The sequence below is a fragment of the Tenebrio molitor genome, chromosome 1, assembly GCF_963966145.1.
Source record: "Tenebrio molitor chromosome 1, icTenMoli1.1, whole genome shotgun sequence".
NCBI classification, from domain to species: domain Eukaryota; kingdom Metazoa; phylum Arthropoda; class Insecta; order Coleoptera; family Tenebrionidae; genus Tenebrio; species Tenebrio molitor.
In genome coordinates this window covers 1,905,114-1,931,072 of record NC_091046.1, presented here as the reverse complement: position 1 = coordinate 1,931,072, position 25,959 = coordinate 1,905,114, and the positions used below count along the sequence as shown (strand labels likewise).

At 40.1% G+C, this 25,959-nt stretch overlaps 1 protein-coding gene across 2 annotated transcripts in view; it reads right to left on the bottom strand.

The window, feature by feature from the left end:
- The window catches only part of LOC138130346 (LIM/homeobox protein Lhx2-like), a 75,430-nt gene extending 50,037 nt beyond the window's left edge, over positions 1-25,393 (bottom strand). Inside the window, exons 1-2 of one of the 2 annotated variants that reach the window (XM_069046796.1) lie at positions 25,033-25,393; positions 6,894-7,387 (exon numbers count right to left, since the gene is read on the bottom strand). In XM_069046796.1, coding sequence (XP_068902897.1) covers positions 6,894-7,387; positions 25,033-25,080 — 542 coding nt within the window. In that variant the 5' untranslated portion in view covers positions 25,081-25,393. The remainder of the gene's footprint in view (positions 1-6,893; positions 7,388-25,032) is intronic. The other variant, XM_069046804.1, reaches the window with a different exon arrangement.
- Between the last annotated feature and the right edge of the window lie 566 nt (positions 25,394-25,959).

The window sequence follows — 25,959 nt, the reverse complement described above, 5'->3', positions numbered from 1 at the left end:
TTCCGCGAACGGGCCACCGGCGAAGGACACGACTTTACAGATCGCGATTTTGGAGGCGATGGCGCAGAACAGCTAGGAGTGGGGGTGCAACACCTAGAACAAAACCTGGGGGAGGCTAGGCTTGAGAGAGGCTCAAAAGCGCACCGCGAAATACTCCAATTTCGCGTGAAAAAACTGTCTTTTTTTCTTAACAGGGTTGAAAATGGTAGTAGGGGTTGGTTTTTGTAAAATTAAAGTAGACAGTGATTTTCTTCTTGTTTTGAAGATCAAGTGTACAAAATTTCATCAAGATCGGAGTAAAACTGTAGATTTGCATACAAAATATACAAACAAATATAGATTCTAATTTTTTTGAAAATTTTCGTTTTACACTGCATCTTTCCCCGTTTCACCTTTTCCCACCCAGTGCTTGGTATTTCGCGTATCGCGGTTTCGTCTTGACAATACGCGGAATGCCGCAGGGTTCGCCCGGGGTCAGCCGCTCTTCCCCTGAAAAACGCGTTTGTGTGTCAGCCGTGAAATCCCATCACAACGCATCTCTTCTCCGGATTTTTCTCAAAATCGTACAATGTTAATTGAAATCCTAAACAACCTTAATGGCAATTACGGACAACGCGAGTGCCAGATGTCGCTACTGTATTTCAATTCATCCTCTTCCATTAACACCGCCCAGAAAAACTCTCCGGACAACGGCCACCGCACAATAGACGAGAAATTTATAAATAAATTATCGAGCTGAGTCATCTTCGCTATTCCTTCTATTTATAGCCGCGCGTCTCTACATTTTTCCCAATTTTTTGTCGATGTTGTTTTTGCGTAATTTCCAAAGAAATTGTAAACAAATAATAACTGGATCAACTTTGAAACGGGCGGGTCACGAGACTTGAACCCGAGATAATTGCCGAGACGATAACAGGACGAGAGATATTTTGGCGAATTCCTGCGGGACAGGGGCGGCTGACGTCCTGCTAATCGACTTTACTGCTTTATAATTTTAATGGGCATCAGATTGTCAAGAGCCACAGGTGCAATTAAAACATTAACTTTTAATATGGTCGTAAAGAAGACGTAAACACTGCGCGCTCAAAAAATGTGTAGCTCGCACGAGTGAGGGGGAGGACTGTGGGGTCCGCGCGCTAGTTTTGGATGATTTGGAGGATTTTTCGGTGCCAAAATCACCCAGTTTTTTGGGTGCTTTGGTGCTGGTCAAATTTCTCGCGGGGTCATCCCGGCGTGCGATTTGCCCAGGTTTCGAAAATCGCTTGTCGCAACTCACGCCGGTCACGCTCAATGAATGGAGATTACGGCTCTTAAATTACGTAAGTATATCAATTAGCGGCGCGGAGGCGGTGGTGATGGCGGCGGTTATCCGCCGACTCGACGACGGCATTACCCAACTTCGGACTTGGACCGATGGGGACTAATGGTCACGACTTGGCCATTTACCTCCGGCAGAGAGACTTATCGTCGGATAAATTGCCGCCGTTCGAATTTTCATGTCAGCACACAATAGATCCCAGATACAAGGCTGTGTGAGGTATGTTGACAGCTGGATGCGAGCAGCGGGCGCCCCGGTGCTGACACCCACGGAAAAGCGCTGGAGGCGCGGAGGAGTTTTCGGTGCCGGCGCGCCACCCGGGGCTGAGTCCAATCGCGCCAATTCGAAATCGATTAGGTTAGGTCGGGACGAGAACGACTTCATTTGATATTTAAATTAATTTTGAGCTACACACGCGTATAATTAGCGGCCGTGCGGGCATATTGGGTCCGCCTGGTGTAACAAGAACCGTCATAAATTATGGGCAAGGACACTTTTCAACGATATCTATCGATGTTGCGGAAAAAATTATAATCGCCATGTGGAGTAATGGTGTCGCAATAATTATCCAGGGCCTGCGAGTTCGCCCTGTGCTGCTATCGGACAGATAGCGGCCGTATTTTATGGGCCGTTTTAAATGGAAACATGACACCGCGATAAGTACGTCCCTGTTTCCTCACAAAAAATTACACTTTCGAAAATGGTGCGCGAGATCGGACCGATAGATTCACAGGAAGTGACTCAAACTTCGTGTTTCGTGCGGAATTCGGTGTACGTGCGCTAATCTACGAATTGCTAATTACTCGACGAGGTGGAAGAAAAATTATCAAGACGAGAAAAGCGTGTTGAGGTCAGAAAAAGGAAATGAGGATAAGGACCGGGACATTTTTCACATTTTTCTGATCGACGATCATTTCCTTTTTGAGCAAGAAAATTCTTGTCCTGTTGTCGCAATTAAATCATGTCCGGCCAATCGGGTTGTGAATCAGTTGTAAATGGTGCTAGTTTTGTATTTTTCAAAATTTTTAAAAAATTGTAGTCTAAGCAATCTGAGTTGGCGCCCGTCTAACCATTTGCATTAACTCCAAGAGTAAAGAAAATATATGATTTGCACAAATCGGTTCATCAAAACCTGTTATACGTTTGCACCGGATGAATACTCTGGACATTAAATTGTAAAAAAAATTGTTAAAGACTTGAAAATTACATTTTTAGAATTTAATTCATAAACTAAGACAGATAGAGCAAAACATATTTTGTAGAGCACAAAATTTACTACTGATAAGTCATTATCACTGGATTTTATCTTTTGTAGTTTCGATGTGAGTGACGGTAAAAGTGCGCCCCGAAATGTCCTATTTTGCGTGATTTGTAAATTCGGCGATTTGCGCCGGCTGTGACAATTGATCCAAAAAAAATCTAAGCAAATGTTGCGTAAAAAATCTAAAACCATCACATACTAGAGGTGTTGGATTCTCTCGTGGGCTGTGACCTTGGAAATATCTGTGTGAAGGCGATAAACGAGTGAAAAATCTGTAGAGAGAGAGACGACACTAACTACGCTGTTTTCCGGTCGGTTTGTAGCGCCTACTTGAGAGCGATATTCGTCATTTGCACAGACATGACTCATAGCCCATGAGAAAATCCAAGACCTATACCTAGAGACTATAAAGAAAATTTTAATGTAATTTTTAATTAAGTACTTGTTTTATTTAATTTCTTGCTAAACCTCGTAATGCTCCGTAGCCTGTGACCTATCACTTTTTCTTATTGTCCTCTTTTAAACCTTTTTAATGCTGTGCCTTCTAGATTGGATCAAGAGTTATAATAAATCTCAATGTACAATACATACCTTAAAGAACAAAATAAAACTGCGGTAAACAGTACCTACCGGGTGAGTCAAGTTTTACCGCCCGCACGATTAACCCTATTAAAACATTAATAAAAATTACGAAACTTTAGGGTTACATTCCCTTGATATAAGACTTCACATGTGTGCAATCAATTTTCCGTTATCACTTCATTCGGAGCCATTAAATTTAAAAAATCGATTTTGAGCAAAAAAACATTTTTTTTCGGACACGCTCATAATTCACAATTAATTCAAAGAACACATTTATGAAATTCGCATCAAAAGAAAATTATTCGTTTTTGAATTATTCCAATTTTAACAGTAAGAGCGAAAAATGACCAAGATTTACAGCTACAGTGTCATAAATAAATATCTCATTGTTGGGAAACATCTGTTGACAACTTTTCTAGTAATTCTTAAGCCCCCAAAGGGTACCATAAACAACCTACGTCAACTTCTTTTGTGGAACTGACCGTCCAATTTAATAATAAATGATAGCTAAATTTTGCACTTTAATATCAAATTCCTTTTATTTCAAAAACCTGTGATGTTTTCATGATTTTAATGATACCAAATTTTTCCTAAAACTTTACCTGTTTCATTAAAAATTTTGAAATTTTTACAGATTATTCTGCAGTGATACACAATCATTCCTGAATTTTTTCAGAATTTTAAATTGATTAGAAGTGGGTGATTTCGCTCGCGCGGTAAAACTTGACTCACTCGGTACAAGTCCGAGAGCATTTCAAAATTTATGAAGAAATGGAAATTACTTCTAATTGCCGTCACACATTTCTTAAGACATCTGGACACTACATGATTTTTTTCAGAATTTTCAGACATTTTTTTTAATTGAGAATAGACAGATCTGTAAGTCACGCGAAACTGAAACATTTCGCGACGCGCTTTTGAACGTTTCTCACGGCTAACCAACACTGCTGTCACGACACTATTGTATGAAATTTTAATGTTCTTTACAATTTTCCTCTATCCATCATAGTTTTCACGTGATGTATTTTTTGTCCTGGCAATTAGTGCAGTTGTGCAAAAAGACGTCGAGTCGGGGAAAAATCGTTTCAGCTTTCACGATTTCACCCTGGTCGTCTCTGTTGCATTTTCGTCCTGCGCTTTCACCTGGCGACTAGTTCAGTTCAACTTTTTTCGCCAGATACGCGTCGCATTATTTTTTCCTGGCCAGTTATCCGCTGAAATGTTGCATAGCTGAGGTTTCACACGGTGCGCATTTCCCGTAGGTTTTGTCCAATTAAGCCTCGGAGGCATCGACCACCGTAAATAATAACTTAATCTGTGGATTTGGCTTCCGAGATGGAATTTCAATAGGTCTGCCATTACGAGCGCGCGGTGAAACGTAATTATTAAAAGTGGAGGAATGAAACACAAAGTATGCGAAACACAAATAAAAAGCGAAATACAGAGTGGTTATATAGATCATGTTAATATCCTTATACGCAGGTGCAACATTTCCAACAGTCAACAGCGGATAAAAGCAATAACAAAAACTTGTTGCACGCATTCATATTCCAACTAATTTATGATAGAACTTTCATATTCCCGCCGTCGGAGCGCGCTGCGCTAATTGCGCCGATTTGCCAAAAAACGCCACCGATTACGCAAATCCGCGACTGGCGCGCCAGCGACGATTTTCGGGCCGGACCTGCATCGGGGGGCCCCAATTAACGGCCGGACGAACGGAAGATGTCCCCGCATAACAAACAGTTTCGTGCGTATGGAAGGACAATTAATTGACATGGGATCTAGGAAATTACAATAATAAATGGTTACACACAAGTTATTTTTTAGGTGGATATGCCGGCTAACCACAGGTTGTACCGTCGAATTGATGATGAATGATTTCGTATACGTGTATCACTTTAATTGCGTGGCCATTGTAATAAGACGGAGGCGAGCGCAACCGCACACGGCGGACGGGCTGCCGCAGGGTGGCGGCGTGAGGCTCGCGCTGTGCGCCGCGGGCAACCTACGTACAGGAACAAAAAACTAGTCGACTGCAGGAACAGAGCCACGCTCAAAAACGAAAAACACACTTTCAGATACGTGACTTCTTCCGATGGAGGTTAGAAAGAAAGAAAAAAGAAAAATAATATTCACAGTAATTTGTAACAAGAGGAGGAAATGATACACTTTCCGCCCTTGTCACTGTAATTGTTGTGTTACGACAATAAATCTAGAAATGTAAAAGAGTGGCCCAAAAAAATTATGAAAGAATTAACAAAAAAAAAAGAAGAAACTACGAGAAGATAATTTGTGTTTTTGGAAAGATATAACCAAAGAAACCGCCATTTGGAAATTAGGAATTCATATCTCAACCTTCAAATATTAATTTTCGTTGCGTTGTAGCATCTTAGCACAAAAATTGTATTCGTTCCGCTTTCTTCAAATCTGGATATGTGTCATACAATTACGAAACTCCAGCAAAATGCTGCTTTCCCGTTGTAGTAATTTTGATAATTATGAAAATACCAAAATTTTCCGTTGCCATCTATTCTGTTACCAAACAGAACAACACAATTCGTTCTAAAAAGTATCGGGTGTTCATTTCAAATATCCGGTCAAAGTTGGCGTTGAAGAGTCGATTGTGAACGCACCAGTCGTGTAAAAACATAAGGTTTAAACAGCTGATTCGTGATCCGCAATCCGTGATGCGTTCACAATCGACTCTTCGGTGGCAGCTTTGACCGAAAATTTAAGTGAACGCCCGATAGAACGAAATTGTGACTCAATTGTTTGCGTCCCGACCTGATAAAACTGCAAACCGTCCAAAAACCAAAAACAAATATGCTTTTGACCGTCAGTCACCCGATTTGAATCCAATCGAATATGCATGGACCACGTTTGGACAAGTACTCCAAGGTGGCGCGATATCTGAAGAGAAATCTTGAAGAGCTTTCTAACAGCTCTGATTTTTTGAAATTTCGTCCTGGTCGTGTTTTAGTTTCGGTCCTGCGTCGTTGCGAAACCTCTTCTCAGCCTCCTGCGACGTAAATCATTCCGTCAGATGTTTAGCATACCGAAGAGCGCGGCAGTGAACGGTAGTGAAAGAGGCTGGCGCACGGGCATTAATATGCCTCGTTATGCAATTAATCAGGGAGTCATATTAAACAGTAGCGACGCGTATTCTTCGGATGCCCAGACTGAGTGTTATTCAACCGGCAACAGCCGGTATGTACTGAGATTGTTTAAACATCTCGATGATGCGAAAACGGCTTTTTGTTTTGTCGGCATTTCTGCGGATTCCTCAGCATGCGTAACGCCGATCCCGTCTGGATTTATTGAGACCTTAAGGCACCACCACCGTGTTTACTCTATTAACGTGAATCGGTGTCGGGCGACTGGGTGAACCAGAAAACCCACAAACTGACCCATCGGGGCAAGGCCGCCGGATCGCTGAAAAAACCGAGCCCGGAGCCAAATCCGGTCCAACAGAGTCAAGATTTGACACTCGGACCAGAAGATCAACACTAACAGTACGCAGCCTTCCCACGGTCATTTGCATAGCGAGAGTCGCCCGCTAGCCGGCCCGATCCGGGACTAATCGAGTTCGGATGGACCGACTCCATTCAATTTCCTCTTGTTCCAGTTAACTACTTATTTGAGTGATTTATGAGAGCGAAAAATTCACACAAGCGCCTGGTTCGCCCGATTTCAGTCCAATCGAGTCCGAATGTATGTGATTGGGTTTACCTGTAGTAGTCCTTTTTGCAGTAGATGTTGCCGTCCCTGGAGAAGCACGTGATCTCCCCGTCGAGGGTGTTCCTGCACTGACAGCACTGGAGGCAGGAGGCGTGCCACCTCCTGTCCACCGCCTGGAGATAGAACCTGTCGGTGATCCTGAGGCCGCAGCCGGCGCAGACGGCGCCGCTGCCGTCTTCGGCGCAGCTCGGCGGCGGCGTCGGCGGCGTTCCGGGCGTGTTGAGCGGCTCCAGCTTGGGTATGTGGTGTTCGAAGGAGGAGTGCGGTCGGCAGAGCTCGCCCTGCGGCTGGGGCTGGTTGAGGGGCGGCGGGCGGCATGTGTCCGATCCGCAGGACTGGTGGTTGTTGTTGGACGGGGTGCTGCAAGAACTGCCGCTGGATACCGAAGGATCGGCGTCCCCCATTGACGAGTCGCACGATGGCAAGTTCGGCGATAAATCGCGGGATGGATCGTACGCCGGGCCAATGTACTGCTCGTGCTGCTGCTGCAACAGAAGGGGCGGTTAGTCGGCCGGATCTGGACCCCGTTGAGAGCGCATGGGACCAACAACTGTCGTCGCTATCGTCGCATCGCCATTCAATTTCCCGTCTGGTCCCGTTGCAATTAAAAAACAATCGCTCAATGCTGATGGTAGATTTGAGCGCACGCTCGGTAATTATTGCTTTTGGTTAAAACAAACACGAACGGAGGTAACACGCCGGTTTCATAACATAATGAGTGTGATGGGTCCCTATCGGGCCAAGTCGTGCGCTCGGCCGGGTCGTGAGAGTGATAGCTGTCAGAAGAGTATGTTCTTAGGCGAGCCTCCGGCGCTCCACCGAAGGGAGGTGAGGGACCTCGCCGGCCCTCCGCAAGAGGGTCGTGACCCGGACCGTCGCGCCGACCTGTGTGGCAAGAGGCACGCGTGCTAAACCAACAACCACCAAGGCAGTACCGACGGTACCACTCGCCGTTTAGGAGTTCCCAGTTCCGATTATTGAGCTATTACTCTAACGACGCGAACGTATGTCGAGGATATCATTAAGATCCGAGATAGTGGCAGGATAATATTTCTGCGGAGGTAGTACCGCGCGCAGGAATTCCGCTTGCAACATGACTCCGACCGAGGTGTCCCGGCGCGAAAGGGGTTCGTCCATGATTTACATTTTCTAATCGCAGGAAAGCGACTCGCGGCCGCATAACTCATGCGATGCCCATCCGGTAGCCTTTGCACAACCGTCAGGATTCCTGCATGCGAGGCACCAACGGCGACGAGCAGGTTTCAGCGTTGCCGCAGGAAGGAATAACTCAAGGGGAGACGCGAACCGACTTCCTTCGCGCACCGGTACCACCCCAAAATCTCGCACCAACAACACTTACGACAACCAAAATCGGGTACTAACCCACTTTGGCGGCGAACTCCGATTGCGCCATGCCCTCGCACCTTCACCGAAGAAAGTGAATGAACCATTCCATAACAGCTTTGACAGCGGACGGGCTCCACAGGTTTGTCCGGCTTTTAAAAAATGTATCAACAGGTGCCCCCATAACTTTCGACTGCGATCTCGCTGACACCATAAATATATGCATCGGTGTCATGATTGTCGGCCACTTTATAACTCTCGTAAACAAACGACGATCGACAAAAACGACGACGACACGGCGACCGTGAATCTCCACGCCCGAAACTGGACCAGGCGAGGGACGCAGGTGCCAACTCCAGGGCCTATGCTGTACGCGCTTTCCGGACGGGGGGGCGCGGGGGCTGAAAACACACCAGAATCGAGCTGATAAGGGATAGTGAGAGATGTTGACGCGTGATGGGTCCGAGAATACAGCGTTATCAGTGAGTGGCGTGGCCTTGATCTTTCGGCTGGGCTCGAGCGTTTCCTGAAGAGGACCAGATAGACTAAATAAAGTGATGACACACGAAAACGAAAAAACCGGCAGCGAACGGTTGGAGGAAGAACAAAAAAAAGTACTTCAACAGCTGATAGCGATGCAAATTTGGGCGAAGCATCCCTCTTGGTGGCCGGATTTGGCACCACCATGAGAAAACAGCGACGGTCCCGTTGCGCCGTCTTTCCCACGTATCAATCGTGGCCATCTTCTCGCAAAAACGCACCATTCGATACGCCACTTGTCAACATGGCCTTATACGTCCCTCTTTAAAAATTCCTTCCTTCTGCATTCCTCTTCCTGTTTCATAATTCATAAAATGGCGCAGTCTACCGGTTCTGATCGGCAGAGCCTCGACAAAAACGGTCCCCATTTCGGGTTATTTCTGGTGGAGCGAATTCATAAATTATTTGTGCGCTCATTTGTCTGCGAGTGGCGCGACTACAGCGACACCGAGACACTTACGGCGGTACTCCGTAATTAACGATCTTAAAGTGGCATTTTTCAAGAGCGCTCCACGTAATATTTCACACAATAAATTTGGGGAGTGTCAAAGCTATTTTTAACGGATCGGAGGCAGTGCCAGAAAGACACGTCACTGGAATTTCGACGGTTTCTCGCTTGACAGATTGCCAGGAGCGCGGCGGAAAAATTGACAAAAAAGTAATCAAATCGAAAGGGCTAGGGGTGCCAAAAGGTGACACATTTTTCAAAAAGGGACAATCGAGAGATCAAAAAATATTTATGCCTGCATACATCAGTACTAGACCCATGGCGGCAACATTTTTGAAAAAATAATCAAAAAGGATGTAAAAAATTCTTGCCCATAGCACCACTATTTTTGAAACCATTTTCAAAAAAGCAAAATACATCTAAAAAATTCTTAAGATAACTTAATGTGGCCTAGAACTAAATCAAAACAACAAAAAATAGTAAAACGATAAGGGGTTAAAATTTTTGACTAGATGCATCGGTGCCAAATGTTTTGAAAAATGTTCAAATTAATTCAAATTGACAGATTTGTGCAGAACAGTTGTCTTCAATTGCCTTCCGGTCAAGTTTTACATTGTTTTAAAAAATAAAATAAGATTTGAAGATTTACCAAAAAACAAAAGGGCTAAAATTTGTAAAAACAGTGTAATGGGGCTAAAACATTGAAAAATTGTTTCCTTCCAATGAATCTGACATCGTTTCAGTTAATGATTTTTAAATCGGTTTTTAAGAATAACCAAAAACAAAAATGCTCTATTTTGAAAAAAAGTGTAGCGGTGCTAAATCATCCAAAAAGTGCTAACATTTATCTCAATTTTTTTGTGGGATAATAGCAGTACAAAATTCGAGATGATATTATGTCATAATTTTGAAAATATTTTTCTGTGGCAAGTTTAAAAGTAGTGTCAAATTTCAGCCGTTCCAGTCTGAAAACCCCGTTCCCAACACTTTTTTGAGCGAACCGCCAAAAAAACGTGTAACTCCTAATTGTATTACATTACAGATCCTAATCAGCAATCAAAATAGAAAAGGGGGACGACGATGTCCCATCTGTTGCCCAAATAAGAATATATAATTACGAAAAACGGTGGAATAAATTATCTCTAATTAGGCAAAATTATGCAAATTAACAGATAATTTATCTAAGAAGCGTACACACAAATAATTTTCCGTCTACCACATTTAATTTGTATGTGGTTGATTATACAATCGATTAGGGGGGGGGGGGACAGCCGGAAAAGAAAAATCATGTGGGACACCACAGTTTCCTTAGAACACTCTGTACCTATCTGTTGGGTCTAGGTGAAATCCTTTATTTACCAACAAAATCAATTTAAATTAATTTACTAATTAGTAGCAATTTATAAGCGACAGTTGAACTTATCTCGATGAAATTTAGAGAGGTCGTGAACTGACAAAATTATTTCAAATTTATGTAAATCGAATTAGTAGAGTAATTAACATTAATCTAAAAAATCAGTATTTTGCATAACAAAAACCTGTTGAAATTTTTTAAGTAGATTAAACAGGTAACTGTGATTTTATTTTACTAATTATTAATTTTCTAGTAAAATTAATTTGAATTAATAATTAGTACCAATTAATGTTGAAACTCTCTCGATGAGAATCTCGTTACCAATAATATTTAAAAAATTTCAAGAGTTTCTGAACTAGTAAAATTAATTTACTGATGCTAGTTGCTGTAGGTCATAACAATTGACATTAATGTTAACGTCGTTAATAAAAAAATAAACACACAGATAATTGATTGTTAGTTCAAATTGCACCAATAATTGGAAAAAATATTTCTGATTAATTGGAGCTAATTATTATAATAAAAAATATTAATGTCTTATCGTTGCAGGTGTCCCAGTCAATGTTAAAAAATAAATTATTCAGAGAATTTGTGTAGAAAATTGAAATATCACTTGTGCGACTAAATTGAGAAATAATTAGTGAGAAAAATTAGCAAAATTAATTGTGTTGTGGTGTCACGTGTGCAAGAAAAACGAAATACCTCCGGAGACTGGGTGTGTTGTTCGCACGTTGACATGTTTGGGTTGCTTTACGACTGTGTAAAAATTTTTCGACGACCACCCTGTATCGATTACGGAGTCGCTCGAAACAGGTCTACTGATAAATCATTCATCGCAATAAATCAAGGAAATGATTGTTTAATTACCAGCGCATTCCTAATCAGGATAAAATTCCTGCATCTGGATTGGTCTTGGAAATGGTTGTTTTTCGAAAAGCGTGGAATAAATCTGTTTGAAAATGTGGTGCGTCGCGTTTTTGGTGCACGTGTCCACAGCAGCACACTTTTCTCCGTGCGAGTGCAGCTTAACTGTTGTAATTGAAACGGTCGAAGAAATCCTCTAGAGCGATTATCGCAAGATCGCGAATAAAGATAAATTCTTAGTCGTTGAACACGAGATTTTTATGCCGGATATCGGGATTTTTCAAATTCTAATTGCTAATTAAACATTTACGAGCCGTGAGCCTTCGGATCGGCCCGATTAGAATATCATAGAAATGTGGAACTGTTGCAGTCTTTATTAGTTGGTGATGGACGCGGCGATGATTAATTCGTGATGTGGTAATTGCTTCGTCGACTTGTATTACAAGCGATTTAATGATTCAATTTGTTAACGCGCCCATAAAACTCCATTTGACATTACTATTATCATTACGACCGCCGTTTTTCTACCGTGGGCAATTACGCTTAATTGTCCTGAAAGAGACATCATGGCTTCCTGCGCCATTTCTCGCACCACGGAAAATTCTTAGCGGTCTGCGGCCTCCGCGAAAACTAGAGCGCTCAGATCGGGCGGACCTGGTGGCTAGACCAGGGCTTCGACACGAGCCGAGAAAATAAACAACATATTATGTACATCAAGTAACTGACACTAATACCTATGAATTTTTTCAATTTTAATTAAATTACAAATTGTATTTAATTAGATAATTAATTGGGCTAATTGTATTCAGTTGATAGTCTAAAAAAAATAAAATCTGAAATTTTTCATGAATTATGATAATGCACAGAGAAATTATAAAAATTATGAGGGCACCTATATGTCTAAAAATGTTATCCATAAATTAGTAATAATTATGTACTTACTTCGATAAAGGTTTCAAAATTTACCTTTTGACTTAAATAAGCTGTATTTACCTATTTAATTATAAGTAATTAATTGATTTCTACATTAGTAAAAAATTAGTAAATCAATTAGTAAATTAATAATTGCTAATGAATATCCTTACAAAAGTTGGTTTGAAATTGGCAAAATATTTACCTACTTAGACATTCTTGTTCCAATTAATTTAAGTTGATTTAATTTGATTTGATTTGATCTGATTAATTAAATTTCAAGCTCCAACATATCTTTACTTTTTGATCAATTAAGATGATCTAAAATTCAAAGATTCTTTCTAGAATTAACGAATTAATCTGCTTCGTAATTATTTAATTAATTCGTCTAATTTTTGATGTAATAAAGAAGCTCGCTGACATTTATAGAACATGCTAGAATTATAGGCAGATAAATTCAACTTATAAAATTTTAATTAGCAGAAATATTCATTCAATTAGCGGAAATACCGTAAAAACATTTAAATTATCATCAATAAATTCTCGGCGAGCTTATTATTACTGCCATTAAAATTTTTCAATTAACAAAAAAATTAAAATTTTAATTTCTTAGATAAAGCGCCACCGAAAACAATCAAATAGGTACTACCTAATTAAAAATTGTCGTCGAATTGGTAAAATCCAAAGTGGGGACAATTAGAATTAATTTCTCGTAATCAATTCTGGTCACAAATTAGATGTAATTAATCGAATCTGTAATTGGAATTAGTCCAGTGTTTTCTTTGGTACTATTTCAAATCGTACCGAACAAACGCCCGGTTCAGTCGGACGTCTTATCAAACTGTTATCACCGAGCGCCCATAAAAACATGTTCTTACTTTGATCACAATTCATTTTGGTGCCTTCGCAACACATTTTCGCACTTGTTGGAGTACTTTTCCGCGAAACCAGTACTCCAATAAGAGGGTCACGCATCGAACATTAAAGATTGAAATTATGTCAGTTTTTTTGGGTCAAATATTTGATCCCCGAACAAGGACAACAACCTCTCCCGTTTATTACAGTTATCGGTCTGGCCGATTCAGTACCGGCGGTACTGCCAGGATCGCGTGTGGTAAAAGCGTGATTTACGGTCGGGAATGTCACTCTGGAGTATGCATAATGTCCGAGGGGGCATAAATCACGGATTTTTTCGGCGCGGCGTCCCCCAGTGTCAAAATAACGAATCGCTCTTGTTCCGAATTGGAACATGTGTAAACCAGCGGGACGTCACCCCGACCGTTGTATGTGTATCGGCCATATTTCTTCCGAGATATCGAGCAGGTGGATTGGAAATTGGGAAATAATTAATATAACTACACCTGCGTCGAGTAATTGCGTAATTTGCCGCGGTGCATACAACACGAATAATGAAGGATTCACACGGAGGGGCCGGTCTTTGTCTTCCGGAGGTGACGACGTCTTCGAGGGAAAATTGCAAATGCGCCAAAAGAGAAGTGGTACTACCCTAAATGGTCTTGCAGTGGTGGCGAACTCAGAATTTACAAAGTTGAAGACGGCTACAGTGGAAAGTACCAAGCCTGAATAAAGAGGTACTGTAAGGAATGGTTGAAAAAATTAGTTAAGTCAGTCCGATTAGTGCACTTGAGAAGTTGTTTCGCTTCGTCAAGGTCGAAGTCCAGCTCCGTTTATTTTTAAAGCAGTACCGCGATAGAAGAATCATGATTTCCAGATGGTACCATTGAAATTATTTCGAGTGGCGCGTCGAATTATAATTTTCATTGGAAGTTTTGAGAATTAAAAAATTATACAGCGGTGGTACTCTTTAAAAGTTGACTGTAGGCTTTCAAAAGGTACTAAGTCAAACCATCGGATAAGCCAAAAAAATGTCAATCGAAATGAAGAAACTACTGCAGACGAAGCTGACACCAAGTCTTCACAAATCATGTGGAGTGACGGTCTGATGAGGAGGAGAATGTACAAATTCCCGTTGTTTTTCAACGTCAACAATTTGTTTGAAAAACATGTTTTAATGGGTACCGCTTCAAAGTTTGATCAAGACCTTATAATAATCAGAAATAAGAAAAATTCCAAGAGAAGATGTCGGTACTTGATTGCGAAAAGTAACAAATACAAAATATGTCATCTTCAATAATGAAGTACTCTTGGTATTGAGATAGTACCACAGCAAACAGTTTTTAATACATAATTAATAATGATAAAATCTGGCTGACGAAAATATCAGTTCCTCAATGAGTTAATGCATTTTGTGACAGTGCGGGTACTACCTTAAAATAATTTGTACTAAAGCATTGAAGCTTCAAATTAATAGATTTTTAAATACAATCGATACTACAGATTTTGGGATCAGTAACTGAAACGGTACTATTCAAAATCTGATGCAGCAGTACCATTTAAACAAATATTAACCACCTAGTTTTTAAGAAAGGTTTGTCATGCAATGACACAATAAGAAGCTATCAATAGTAAAGTGATCTTTCAACTCCGCACGAACGGTACTATTAGAAAATAAATAAACTTTTTGGTTCTAAAGAAATAAGGTACGACTTAGATGTTATTAGTTCGATTAAAATAAAGCACAACACTGTTTATTTTGCAAATAAAATTTTTGGATTTCTTGATAGGTAGTACCAATGTAACGTTGGGTGATTTTAAGTCTGGTACTGCAATAATTTCAATTGCAGAGTTAAAAAATATGTAAGGGATAAATTTGGTACGTGTTAACTTTTAGTACGAAAAAGTACTCTTCTGTATAGCAAGAGATTCTGATTGTCAAACATAAGTCTTTTAAAGAGAACATGTTTCAAATAAAACTATCTCATTTATATCGCACAAAAACAAGACAACAGTGTCACTTCTAGATGAATATATTTAGAGGTACTTTTTGAATCATGTTTAAAGAGAAATTTTACAACAGAAACATATTCTCAAGTATCATTACATCATTCAAGAGCAAACAAAAATATTAAATCAAGTAAAGCAGTGTTAGACGATCACTTCCATGAGCAACACTATCAATATTTGTCCACTTACGGCGCACGCGTTTTTTAAAGTAGTACTTTATTATGAAAACAATTGAAAAAGAGTAGAGCTTTTAAAACCCGAAATGCCGAAGCAGTACCACCAGTGCAAATAGGTACAATTCTTGAAACAAGTGAACTCGAGTTCCTACTTAAAAAGTAGTTTTTCGAGAGTGGTACCTGTTCAAACACTGGTACCGTCATGCAGAAACCCAAAATGTTTGGTCGAATTTTTCCGCGTTTCCTTATCAGAGGAAAAGAAGTACGTAAAGGAACGAAACGAAACCGTTGAAAGAGTTTTAGTTCGACACCCACCAGTGGCTTCATATCTTTACGTTCAGGAAACAACTTCGGTCAAATTGATAAACCCAAGCATCCGTATTAAAACACGTTGGATAATAAAAATATGGCTCCCATAATGCACGAGCTCGCATTCACTCGCTCCAGGATCTCCTTCGGTACCACTTATCGCCAACTCATAAACAATAATTTATAAATAATAACCCGGCCTTATCGGCGACCGATAAACAAATAAAAACACACACAGCTCCGGCGAAATTTCGCCAAAACCTCCAAAACCGTCGAACAATGGACGATAAATAATGAAATAATAATAATAATGGATTCGGAGCGATAAGCGCGCCTCGTATAAATCTTATCTAAATGCCGTTGCGTTAAATTTAATGTAGATTTCAACTGTTTTGTGTACAAATTGCATCAAGTGCACCGACTCGACGGAAAGGAAGCAACAGCCAAAGCATTATATGCGAGAGAATTCGCGTTAATTCACTCCGTGGAAGTACTGCGGTGTACAGTTGTAGATGGTATCGGGGGAAATCGCGCTCTGCTCTGCTCTAAATTCATTATTAGGGTTTTGCGCGAGCACGCGAGACTCGACGAGGACGGTGCCAGGAGAGTAGGTGCAAGCCAGGTGGAAAAAATGGGTACGGAAAATGAGACAGAGGCGGATGGGGTCGTCAAAATCAGTTTTCAAGGTTGTTCAACTCGCGGTACCACAATTTTCAAACAGTACTGCTGCTGGTACTGCTGTAGCTAAAGAGTGATGATTTTGAAAAATTGTTATAATAGAGCTTTTAATCCACTGTTCCAAGAGAGAACTATTTTGTGGCGTTTAAAATGTAATCATCAATAAGTCACGGTACGACTTTGACAAATAGTCTCGTTACAGTACCACTTTAAAAAATAAGTGAATCTAATTTTTAATGGATGTAAACACCGATAATGTTTAAATAATGTCAATGATTGTTTAAATTTTTGGTAATCATACAAAAAACCGTTACCTAAAAAAATTTATAAACAACTATAAAATGGACATAAAACATTATAACTTTTTTTCAAAACATATTTTACAATTTTTATGTTTTAAAATGTGATTAGAAAATAATAGGTATAAAAAGAGTGTTATGCAAACAGTCAATTTAAACAAACATTTAAAATAGTAAACCAGTACTTTCCAGTTTAAATATTGTACCGAAAAGTACTGCTTTAATTTGATTTTCAAATTTTAAAAATGTATAGCAGGTGTGAAACTGTACTTACGTCATAAAATAAAAAACTTCATAGTACCAATTTTGCAGTAACAAATGTTTCAATTGAAAAATAATACATTCTTAAATTGAGGTACTTGCTGGGTTGCGGTACTAGTGCAAAAAAATTGAAAAGATTATGACAATCACCAACAGCGTATGCTCTTACCGTTTTATTTTCTAAAATATTAGAGTGAAATTATCATAGCAAGATGATCGAAGTACCTAGTACATTAAAATGTAAGAAATTAGTACCTAAATCTACGTACACAATAATGTCAGTCAGAAAATAACCATTTCAGTTAAAATAATGTACATTAGTGATATGTGGTGACAATTTACATACATATTTTAAAAAACGATTCTGTTTAAAAACTGAATATTAGAGCATGACACACGATAAGCAAGTACCACCAAGATAGTGTCACCATTTCAAAAGCGTCCAGATGTGAGCCAGATATTAATCCCAGTGATAAACTAATGGCACCATTTGAAAAAATATACCTATATTTAAAATTATTGAAAAGGTACTACTCTACATTTTTTCTCAAATTGTTACTTGTTAGTAGTCCTACAAAACTAGAAGGTACCCGGCTGCAACACACCTTCCAAATCACATTTCAAACTGAAATTTTTATTTATAGCTACTTTATATTATCTTGTAAGTACCGCAGTTGGGAAACATGCGGTCAGAAAGAAACTACTGGAATCCATAATTCGGTACCACTTCAATATTGTTCAAGTTTTAAGTGTTTTTATCTAAAACTGTCAATGGTGAAAGCGGTTTGTGTAAAAATGAATACAAACATAACAGCTTGAAACCAGCCAAGTACCACCTAAATTGTATTATGTTCAACTTTGAAAAAACGATATAAAACCTCGACCATTATGTCGTAGAGATTGATGAAACTATCGTGTCTCACATAAAATAGTTCAAGAGAGTTTTTTTTAAATGGTACTGTTTAAAAAGAATCAGTTAAATAGTGTCATTCGGAAATTATTACGTTAGTTTAATGCATAAATCATTGAGTGACGTTTCGTTTCAAATCTGTTCGTACCGCCTGTTGTAGCTACTGTAGAGTGGTACCGCTTGTGGTACTACAAAAGAGTACCGTTCCAAAAAGACGCATTTTGAACCATTACTCAAGATAAAGATAGACAAATCTATCCAAAACAATGCCAAGGATGTTTGTTGGGCCACTTTGTCTAAAAAACTAATAAATTCCAAAATTTTTGATAGCATTTCCTCTCGATTAAGTCACTCGGAGATAATCTCAGACAATTAACACGAACCGATCCCATCTAGCCATTGTGCTTGATCACACGATCTACATCGCATGTGACAGCTTATGCAAATGCTCACATCACCACGTCCGCCTGATCGTGAACCCAACTGTACCACTTCCAGTGTTTTTTTTCGCGCTTCCAGCTCCCTCCAATTGGGTCATTCCTCCTGGACATCTCTCGGCCATCTCCATTGTTTTTGGCGTCTCGCAGCGACGTTCCCGTTACAGAACGCCTCCTTTTTGGTCATAACACTCGATAAACGAAAAGTCACGACAAGTCGAGATACGAGAAAATTGTATATTGCAGTCGAGTGCTATTGACCTCTTCATATTGGCTGAGATTAACAGGTAAACCGATTAAAGTCGAGCACTGGTCTCCCTGAAAGCATGTCGGCATTTCACATGAGAGAATATACCCACACACACACACGCTCGCCTCGAACGACACAAACAGGAAACTGTTTCTGAACTGATTACATCTTTTTTCCTCTCGGTGCGTCCGCCGGTGCGGCCCTGGAAGTCAACCCCACAAACGGATTTTGAAACACCACAACAACAATAAGACAAAATTGATATAGAATTTTTTAAGGGAACATAATAATCATACATAATGACAATAATAGTACGGTGATCCCCACGACATTGAAGCGCTGATTATCATTTGATCAGAGAAGTTCAGCCGCGCTCGGTGCAATCACTACTTGGACGGGTGACCGCTGAGAGCGCGTCATGTTCTGTACCTCGATTGTCATTGCGTGATGAAGAAGGGGAGGAAGAGATTGACTTAGTTGAAGAAGTGTTGCATGTCCTGAGCCGCCCCTGGGGACCACCAAGAGCCGCCAGCAGATGCGGTGCTCGATAAGAAATATTTAGGAGAAATATAGAGTGCCGTGACAATTGACGTAGCGTGCGGTCTAATCCTGGCTACCTGGATGTGTCAAGTAGCGTGTGTCTTTTGTTCGTCGACAATGGAGGATCGGCGCTGACAAGGCCTAGTGGACCCGAGCCACATAATAAACACGTTTCGATTTTCGCAATTATCGAAATGAGAGAAGTGTCAGAGGCAGTGGTGCCAACTGCGCCGTCCATAATTGGGCAGGGCTAGCCGGACATTAATTGTCCATCGCGGTGTACTTTTCCGATTGGACAGATGTAGAGTCGACCGGAGAGGAATACCGAAGAGGCAGCTTCGCCTTATTAGAGGTAAATTATTCCGCTGGCTCGCCAACATTTCAAAAACTTATTATACAACGCACTAACTTACCGGCGCGACGCAAATGGAGTTATACATCTATTTTTCTCGATTTACATCGGTTTTTTGATTAAAATGCCTCCCGAGAGAGCGGTTTTTGCTCCCGGCTCGTAACTCTCCGTCTACAGAGACATCCGAGCTGTAAAAGTCGGAGTATTTTTGTTTTTCCACGCCCACCGGTCCAGCGCGCGAGGGGTCAAATCCGGCCGACCAGGAGGACCGTCCAGAAATGCGTTTCGGGGAAAACAGGTGTGCGCTGACAGTTGGCAGCACTTCGCATTCTTTGGCTAAGTTGGCAGCGACTCTCGTCGCGCACGTCGACCGGAACGGCCTGAAAAGTGTCGTGCCCGAATGACAGTTCTGGGGAAAAAAACGGCAACTTCGTGGGGCACTTGTTGCGCCGCCTCCGTTTTTTCCCCTGGCGTGCAATTAACTGTTATTAGAAACGCAACAGGTAATATTTTAATAACAATACAAAAGCTCATGAATTTTATGAAGATTATCTGGGAAGCGATCTGGCCAGATCCTATGTAATTTTGCCTCTGTGAATGATTGATGTTGGGGCAGATTAGGCGAGTTACACAAAAGAAACAACGGCGCCGGTCTTAAATTGTAAATTGGCGGATTAACTGAATCAAATGACAGATAATGGGGTGCCGGACCTATATTGTAATTAAAAATTATTTCACATCGCTGGGCGAGCTACAGCCGGCCTATTAGAGGCGCTAGACGGGAGGTGTCCGCCGGGTCGGCCGGATTTGGGACCCGTTCGCTTTGTCTGGTGGGCCCAGAGAAAATCGCACCGGAATAACAAAAAAATACAAGATTTTGGTTTCTTTACGACGTTTCGTCGTCATGGTTGTTTAATTTAACACTTCTCGGAAGTTTCTCGTTTAATTTGTAATTAAGACTAAGCAAAGATGCAAAACGAAATTAATTTGGATTTTTTGGACTTGAAATTTACTGAGTAGAGGTGATTGATTAAATTAATTAATTGAATTGATTTGCCGATCTTCGAATAGCTTGGAAAGGTAATGAGGGAGACCATTTTCAGTTAATTGAAGTTGTAAATAGACACACACTCCAATAAAAATTTGCTTAATTATGTAAAAAAGTGTAATTAAGTTCATTTGTGTAAAAATAATGTGGTGTAATTATACTATAAAATTAAATTGGAAAAAAATGTTTAATTATGTTGAAAATCACATACATTAAATGGCGTTAAAATAAATGATATGTATATGTCAAATTAGAAAAATTAGCGTGTAATTATAGAAGATGAAAAAATTAATTAGCTTCGGGGTAATTGGAAAAATTTAGTTTGAACATCATTTGGTCAGATTATTTTTTACAATGCGAAAAAATTAAGATAATATCTGAAGCAAGATAGAAAATAGTAGAATTAGTAAAATTTGGTGTAATTAATAATTTATTTATTAATCAGAAAAATTACAAAATTAAATTACATGTTTAAATCTTGTTATAGCTAGACCTGCTAAGTGACTAATTGGAAAGAGAGTGAAAGAGAAAATACTAATTACAAAGAAGCCTTCGATTTCATTAATGTCATCGGAAACCGACTTATCGCGGAATCAGGCGATTCAAAATCAAAGAAATTCCTTTTCCTTGCCATTCAACGTGGAAACGCTGCAAGCATTCGGGGCACTTTTCCAGATTCCGCAATATTATCGGAAATTTTTGTATTATAAAACAAAAATGTTTATGTAATTATGTTATTAATATAGATAATTTTTGTTCATTACTAATGACTAAACTAACTAAAATTACTAATTAGTTGTGACGCTTTCATACAAAGAGAAAAATAAAAGAAGATTTAAAAAAAAAATTGTTTTGTATGTTTCTTCTAGTGTTAACTGGATTTTTTGTCTATGTGGTCCTGCGGATTTACAATCGCTTTCATTTTTTAAACAAATCAAAAAAAAATCATATAATTTTTATTCTAAAATTTTGCAACTCATTCAAAAAAATATAAAAGTTGATACTTCTTGGCTTACATTACCTAACATTGTTGCCACATAGATATCTAGTGGAGTGGCTGAAATTCCCACGGTTAACAAATGTAATTTAAACATTTTGGCAACTATTTTCAAAAAATATTTTGTGGGATGACACAAAAAATTTGAAAAATATTTTCAACGTTTACTGTTGGCTCCATTCTTGAAAGAATAATTTGATGTGTTATTAGCTTCACCACCTTCTGGTGTTAAGAATTTTTTTCACTTTTGTTTTGTTCCTTTCAAAGTAATTTCGATTTTGAAGTTAATTAGGTAAATTATGCCATGCATGACGGTAATTAGTGCCAATTTGCTTCCAAAACAGAATCAGCCTTAAAATCAGCCGCTGTGCTTCACTTTTGTTTTGTTCCTTTTACAGTCATTTTAATTTTGAAATTAATTAGCAAAATTAGGTGGGCATAAACGTAATTAGAGAGTCCCAAGTAAATACTAGTTTTCTGTAACAACAGAATCGGTCTTGCAACTGAACGTTGGGTGCCCCCGGGCCCCAAACCCGAGCCCGTCAGTTCCTGGAAGTGCGCCTCTCCAACTGTCAACATCCCAAATCCTGACAGGCATTGTGCCTAATCCGTCAGATCCCGGCGCGACCTTGAGCCCGTCCCCGGCCACTTGCATAGTAACAAATCGGCCTTTATCTCTTGACTAATATGTTAATCGCAGAGACAGGGTGTCCATAAGAGTTGAAAAACTTGACCCCGAATGAGAGTATCTCGAACAGACAGATCGCAGTGACCCCAGACGAGTAAAACAAACAACGATAGCGGGCACGGCCGCCTCGATCTCACAATGCATTTCGACATCTCCTGGAAAAAAATCGATTTTCGACCGCTCCTCGCCCCCGCCGCCGCCGTCGCTTGCGGAAATCGCACCAAGGCCGGCGCTCTTTCGTAACACCCTCGTCGTTTGTTTATTTTCGTCCGGCGCACGCTGCGGCCGCCGCGCGGTCGCGCAACGCGGCGGACGCGCGTTCCGGTGCGACGTGTGTGGCAGATGTTTTCCGATTTGGCGGCCGTTCCCACGCCGGAGACGGCGACAATTAGCGATTATCGGCGAAAATTAAAATTCAGTAGCTGTCGTCCGCGGCGAAGAGTTTTTTCACAGTCTTCGACTCGAATCAGCTCTCCGACGTCCATCATCGGATGCGGAGTGACGTAACTGTCAAATTTCACGTTTCAACGCCATCTGTCATGAGCGATTTGCATTTTTTTTCTACTAATAGCACCGTTATTATGGATTCTTGCCTTTTCGGGACGTTTGTGGTCCGGCTTAATTGCCACCGGACGAATCTGCTCTGGGAATTCAGATCGTTATGGAGTGTGATGGGTCGGCGCGCGATAAATTATGGACAATGGGTGACGCACGGCTTAAGCGCTGATGCTTTACCTAAACAGCGCCCTCTAGGCCACTGTCAACAAAGCCTTTCACTTCCTTGTCAACCACAAAACAAACACGGACGGCTATTATGTCAAACCAAACACAAATAATCAATCGAAAGAAAGAAGTATCTTGGCCGCAATAGACCCCCGAGTTAGCTTAGGACACTCACTCTTTGACACGAGTGACAATCTAGTCACACTTGTCTTTGTCCAATTTGGATTAAGCTATTGCTTATTCTTACGTAAGCGATTCAGTGCAATAATTTTTAGTAGCGTTTAGCTTATCACTCCCAGATCAGCTCGAAATACTTAAAAATGGATGAAGCCATTAAATATTTAAATTTGTAACTACAAATAGTTTGTTTTTATCAAAAACTCTTTAAATTAACCTTATAAATATTAAACACAATTAGAATAATTATACGATTTGGAAATCATTGCATTTGTTTGGATGTTTGAAGCTCGTGTTTACACTTGGTACCTTAATAAAATGAAAAACTTGTGGAATAAGCTACAGTGAAACCTAATTGCATTCAATTTACATTTTCCAATCAAATGATTGATTCATTATCGTGTTCACTTTGTTCGAAAGCTTTTTTCAAATGTCAGTTTCAGTTTTTTTATACAGAACTTAATTTTTTTAGTAGTTAAACTTTACGTCATTGAAGTTTGGACAACATTTTAACTGACATTTAGATTAAAAGATTTACTGTAAGTACAGCTTTTTAACAAAAACATAAATTTAACTTATAAATCCTGCTTTATTGTAATTATAGCGGTACCTACATTTAGTTATATGTAATTAAAAAAATATATTGTAAATATTCCATAATAAATTATTAAGTATTATAGAATCTTGTGTTTTTTGTCTACTAAGATTTCTCTCGCTACGATTTGACCTTTGGAACTTATTGCATTTTAAATAACCGCAGCCTAGACAGCAATGATAAGCTACTTGTGGTCTTAGCTTATTACTTTCGAAATTTGAAACCTCATCTTAATTTTTGGAACAAAATTAAAAATTAAACTTGATCCAGTCTTGAACGAAAAAAATAAATTAAGCGACTAGCTTATCAAAATTTTAATTAGGTACATTATGTCAATGTTGATTCTCTTGTACTGTCAACGCTGTTGTTTTGTCAAAAAATCTCAACTTAACTAACCGCAGCTTATCTCAGTGTTGAAGTTAAAAAAGTAATAACTTAGTCGTAAGTTAATTTTAGTATCTATTCTAGTTTTCTAGTCGTTGACGCAAAAACGACCACGAATTAGTCGTAACTCGTAACATTTAATTATTTTAAAAGGATCAACATTAAAATACGACTAGTTTGATGTTCCTTCTTTTGTAAATTAGGTACGCTTACAAATTTAAAATGTATAAATTAGCTTTTATGGTAGGTGCACAAAAAAAGGACCAGACTGGTACTAAATTAAATTCGGTTTCCGTCTTAATAGTTATTTATAACAATCAAGAATTTTTACAACAATAACTTAAAATTATATCAAGACAAGTCTAATTTTAGACCAAGTTGAGTGGCGTTAAATTCCAAAAAAAATGTGTCCCAAGCTTTTTACTTGAATTTGGGAACTTAGTCGGACAGTTAAAAAATTTACTAAATTAGCTTTACTTAGTCAAAGATCTTTGACAAAGTTCTGTAATTGTCACGAATAAACTTGTTAATTTCTGTCTATTTTGTTTTTAAAAATATGACCATAAACAAATCAAATAAGTAGATTTTCGGATTTTGCACTTTAGACTTGATTTAGCTTAGGTAGTTGTCAGAATACTTGACGTCCCGTTGACATCAAAGATTTGACATTATTAGACAGTCAAAATTTTGTCTTTTTGGAACGCGCCTTCGCACACCTCGACCTTCAGCTGTTTTCTGTTTTTCAGCCGTACCCATCATGGGCCACACAAAACCCATAAACTTTTGGTAATTAATCGCGACCTTCTACGTTTAATAATAATAGACTCGTCGATTTGCTACTTGATTTTACGAGGTAAACCTGAGACGGGCCCCATTTTGCGCAATTTGTGCGTCCGCGGCGCGCTCGTCGGTGTAAAGCGACGGAGCTTTCGGGCGTTCCGCGGCCGGCGGAAAAGCTCGCCCGGGAAAATCGCCTTACCCAATGCATCCCGGGCGTGTGAGAAGGTCTCTCTTCAAACACTCCCATCTGCAGTGACGGCAGACCCGGTGACGTTTCGTACTTCTCCGACACTTCGTCCCACAAGCACAACCCTCGTATCGCACAAACCACCGGAATTCTCACATCACTGATTACGTCACCGATCGTCAATTGTCCCCCGGCACACACTCGATTCAGTCCCGTAAACAAACACCGCGACGGCGAAAAAAATCGCTGCGCATGTCACTCGATTTGCACCGCTCTCTTGCGAAAAGTGTGCGTGTGTATGGAGCGTTGCGCGCTTGTTTCGTGCAGCGTCCGCGCACTCGGACGGATCGCAGGCGGCTGGGCCGACGCGCATGTGAGAGGGCTACGGGCGCAAGCCACGCCCACCGCGGAGGGGACGCCTCGGAGGGGAGTGGAGGGGACCAGCTATCCTATCCCGATCTAGATCGTATTTGTTTATGTGCGGGAGACGGGCGCGAGGGTGGATGGGGCGCGATCTAGGGGACGGCGGGGCGAGGTGCGCCGACGGTCCGCTGTCAAAATATTTAAACGGTAATTAGCGCGTGTGAACCGCCGCCAACGGGACACATGACGGTTTCGTTATTTACAGTGCGGAGAGGTTTCATGAATGGAGTTGTAGGGGAACGTGGGTCGCGGACGCGCATTTTATTTTGGCACCAACTCGAGATTAAGTGACCTTCACACTCAACAAAAAACTACACACTAAACAAAAGTGCGACCTTTACACGAGACAATTGAAAAACAACAATACTATACGAAAAAGAAAAAAAACAACAACTTCAATAGCTATGGAGCTGCGAAATGTTGAAAAAAAGTGGATCAATAATGTATCCTTGTGGTACCCCAATTTAACCGATCTAATTTGATAATCTGGTGGTGCCAGGTCTGGGAAATATGGAG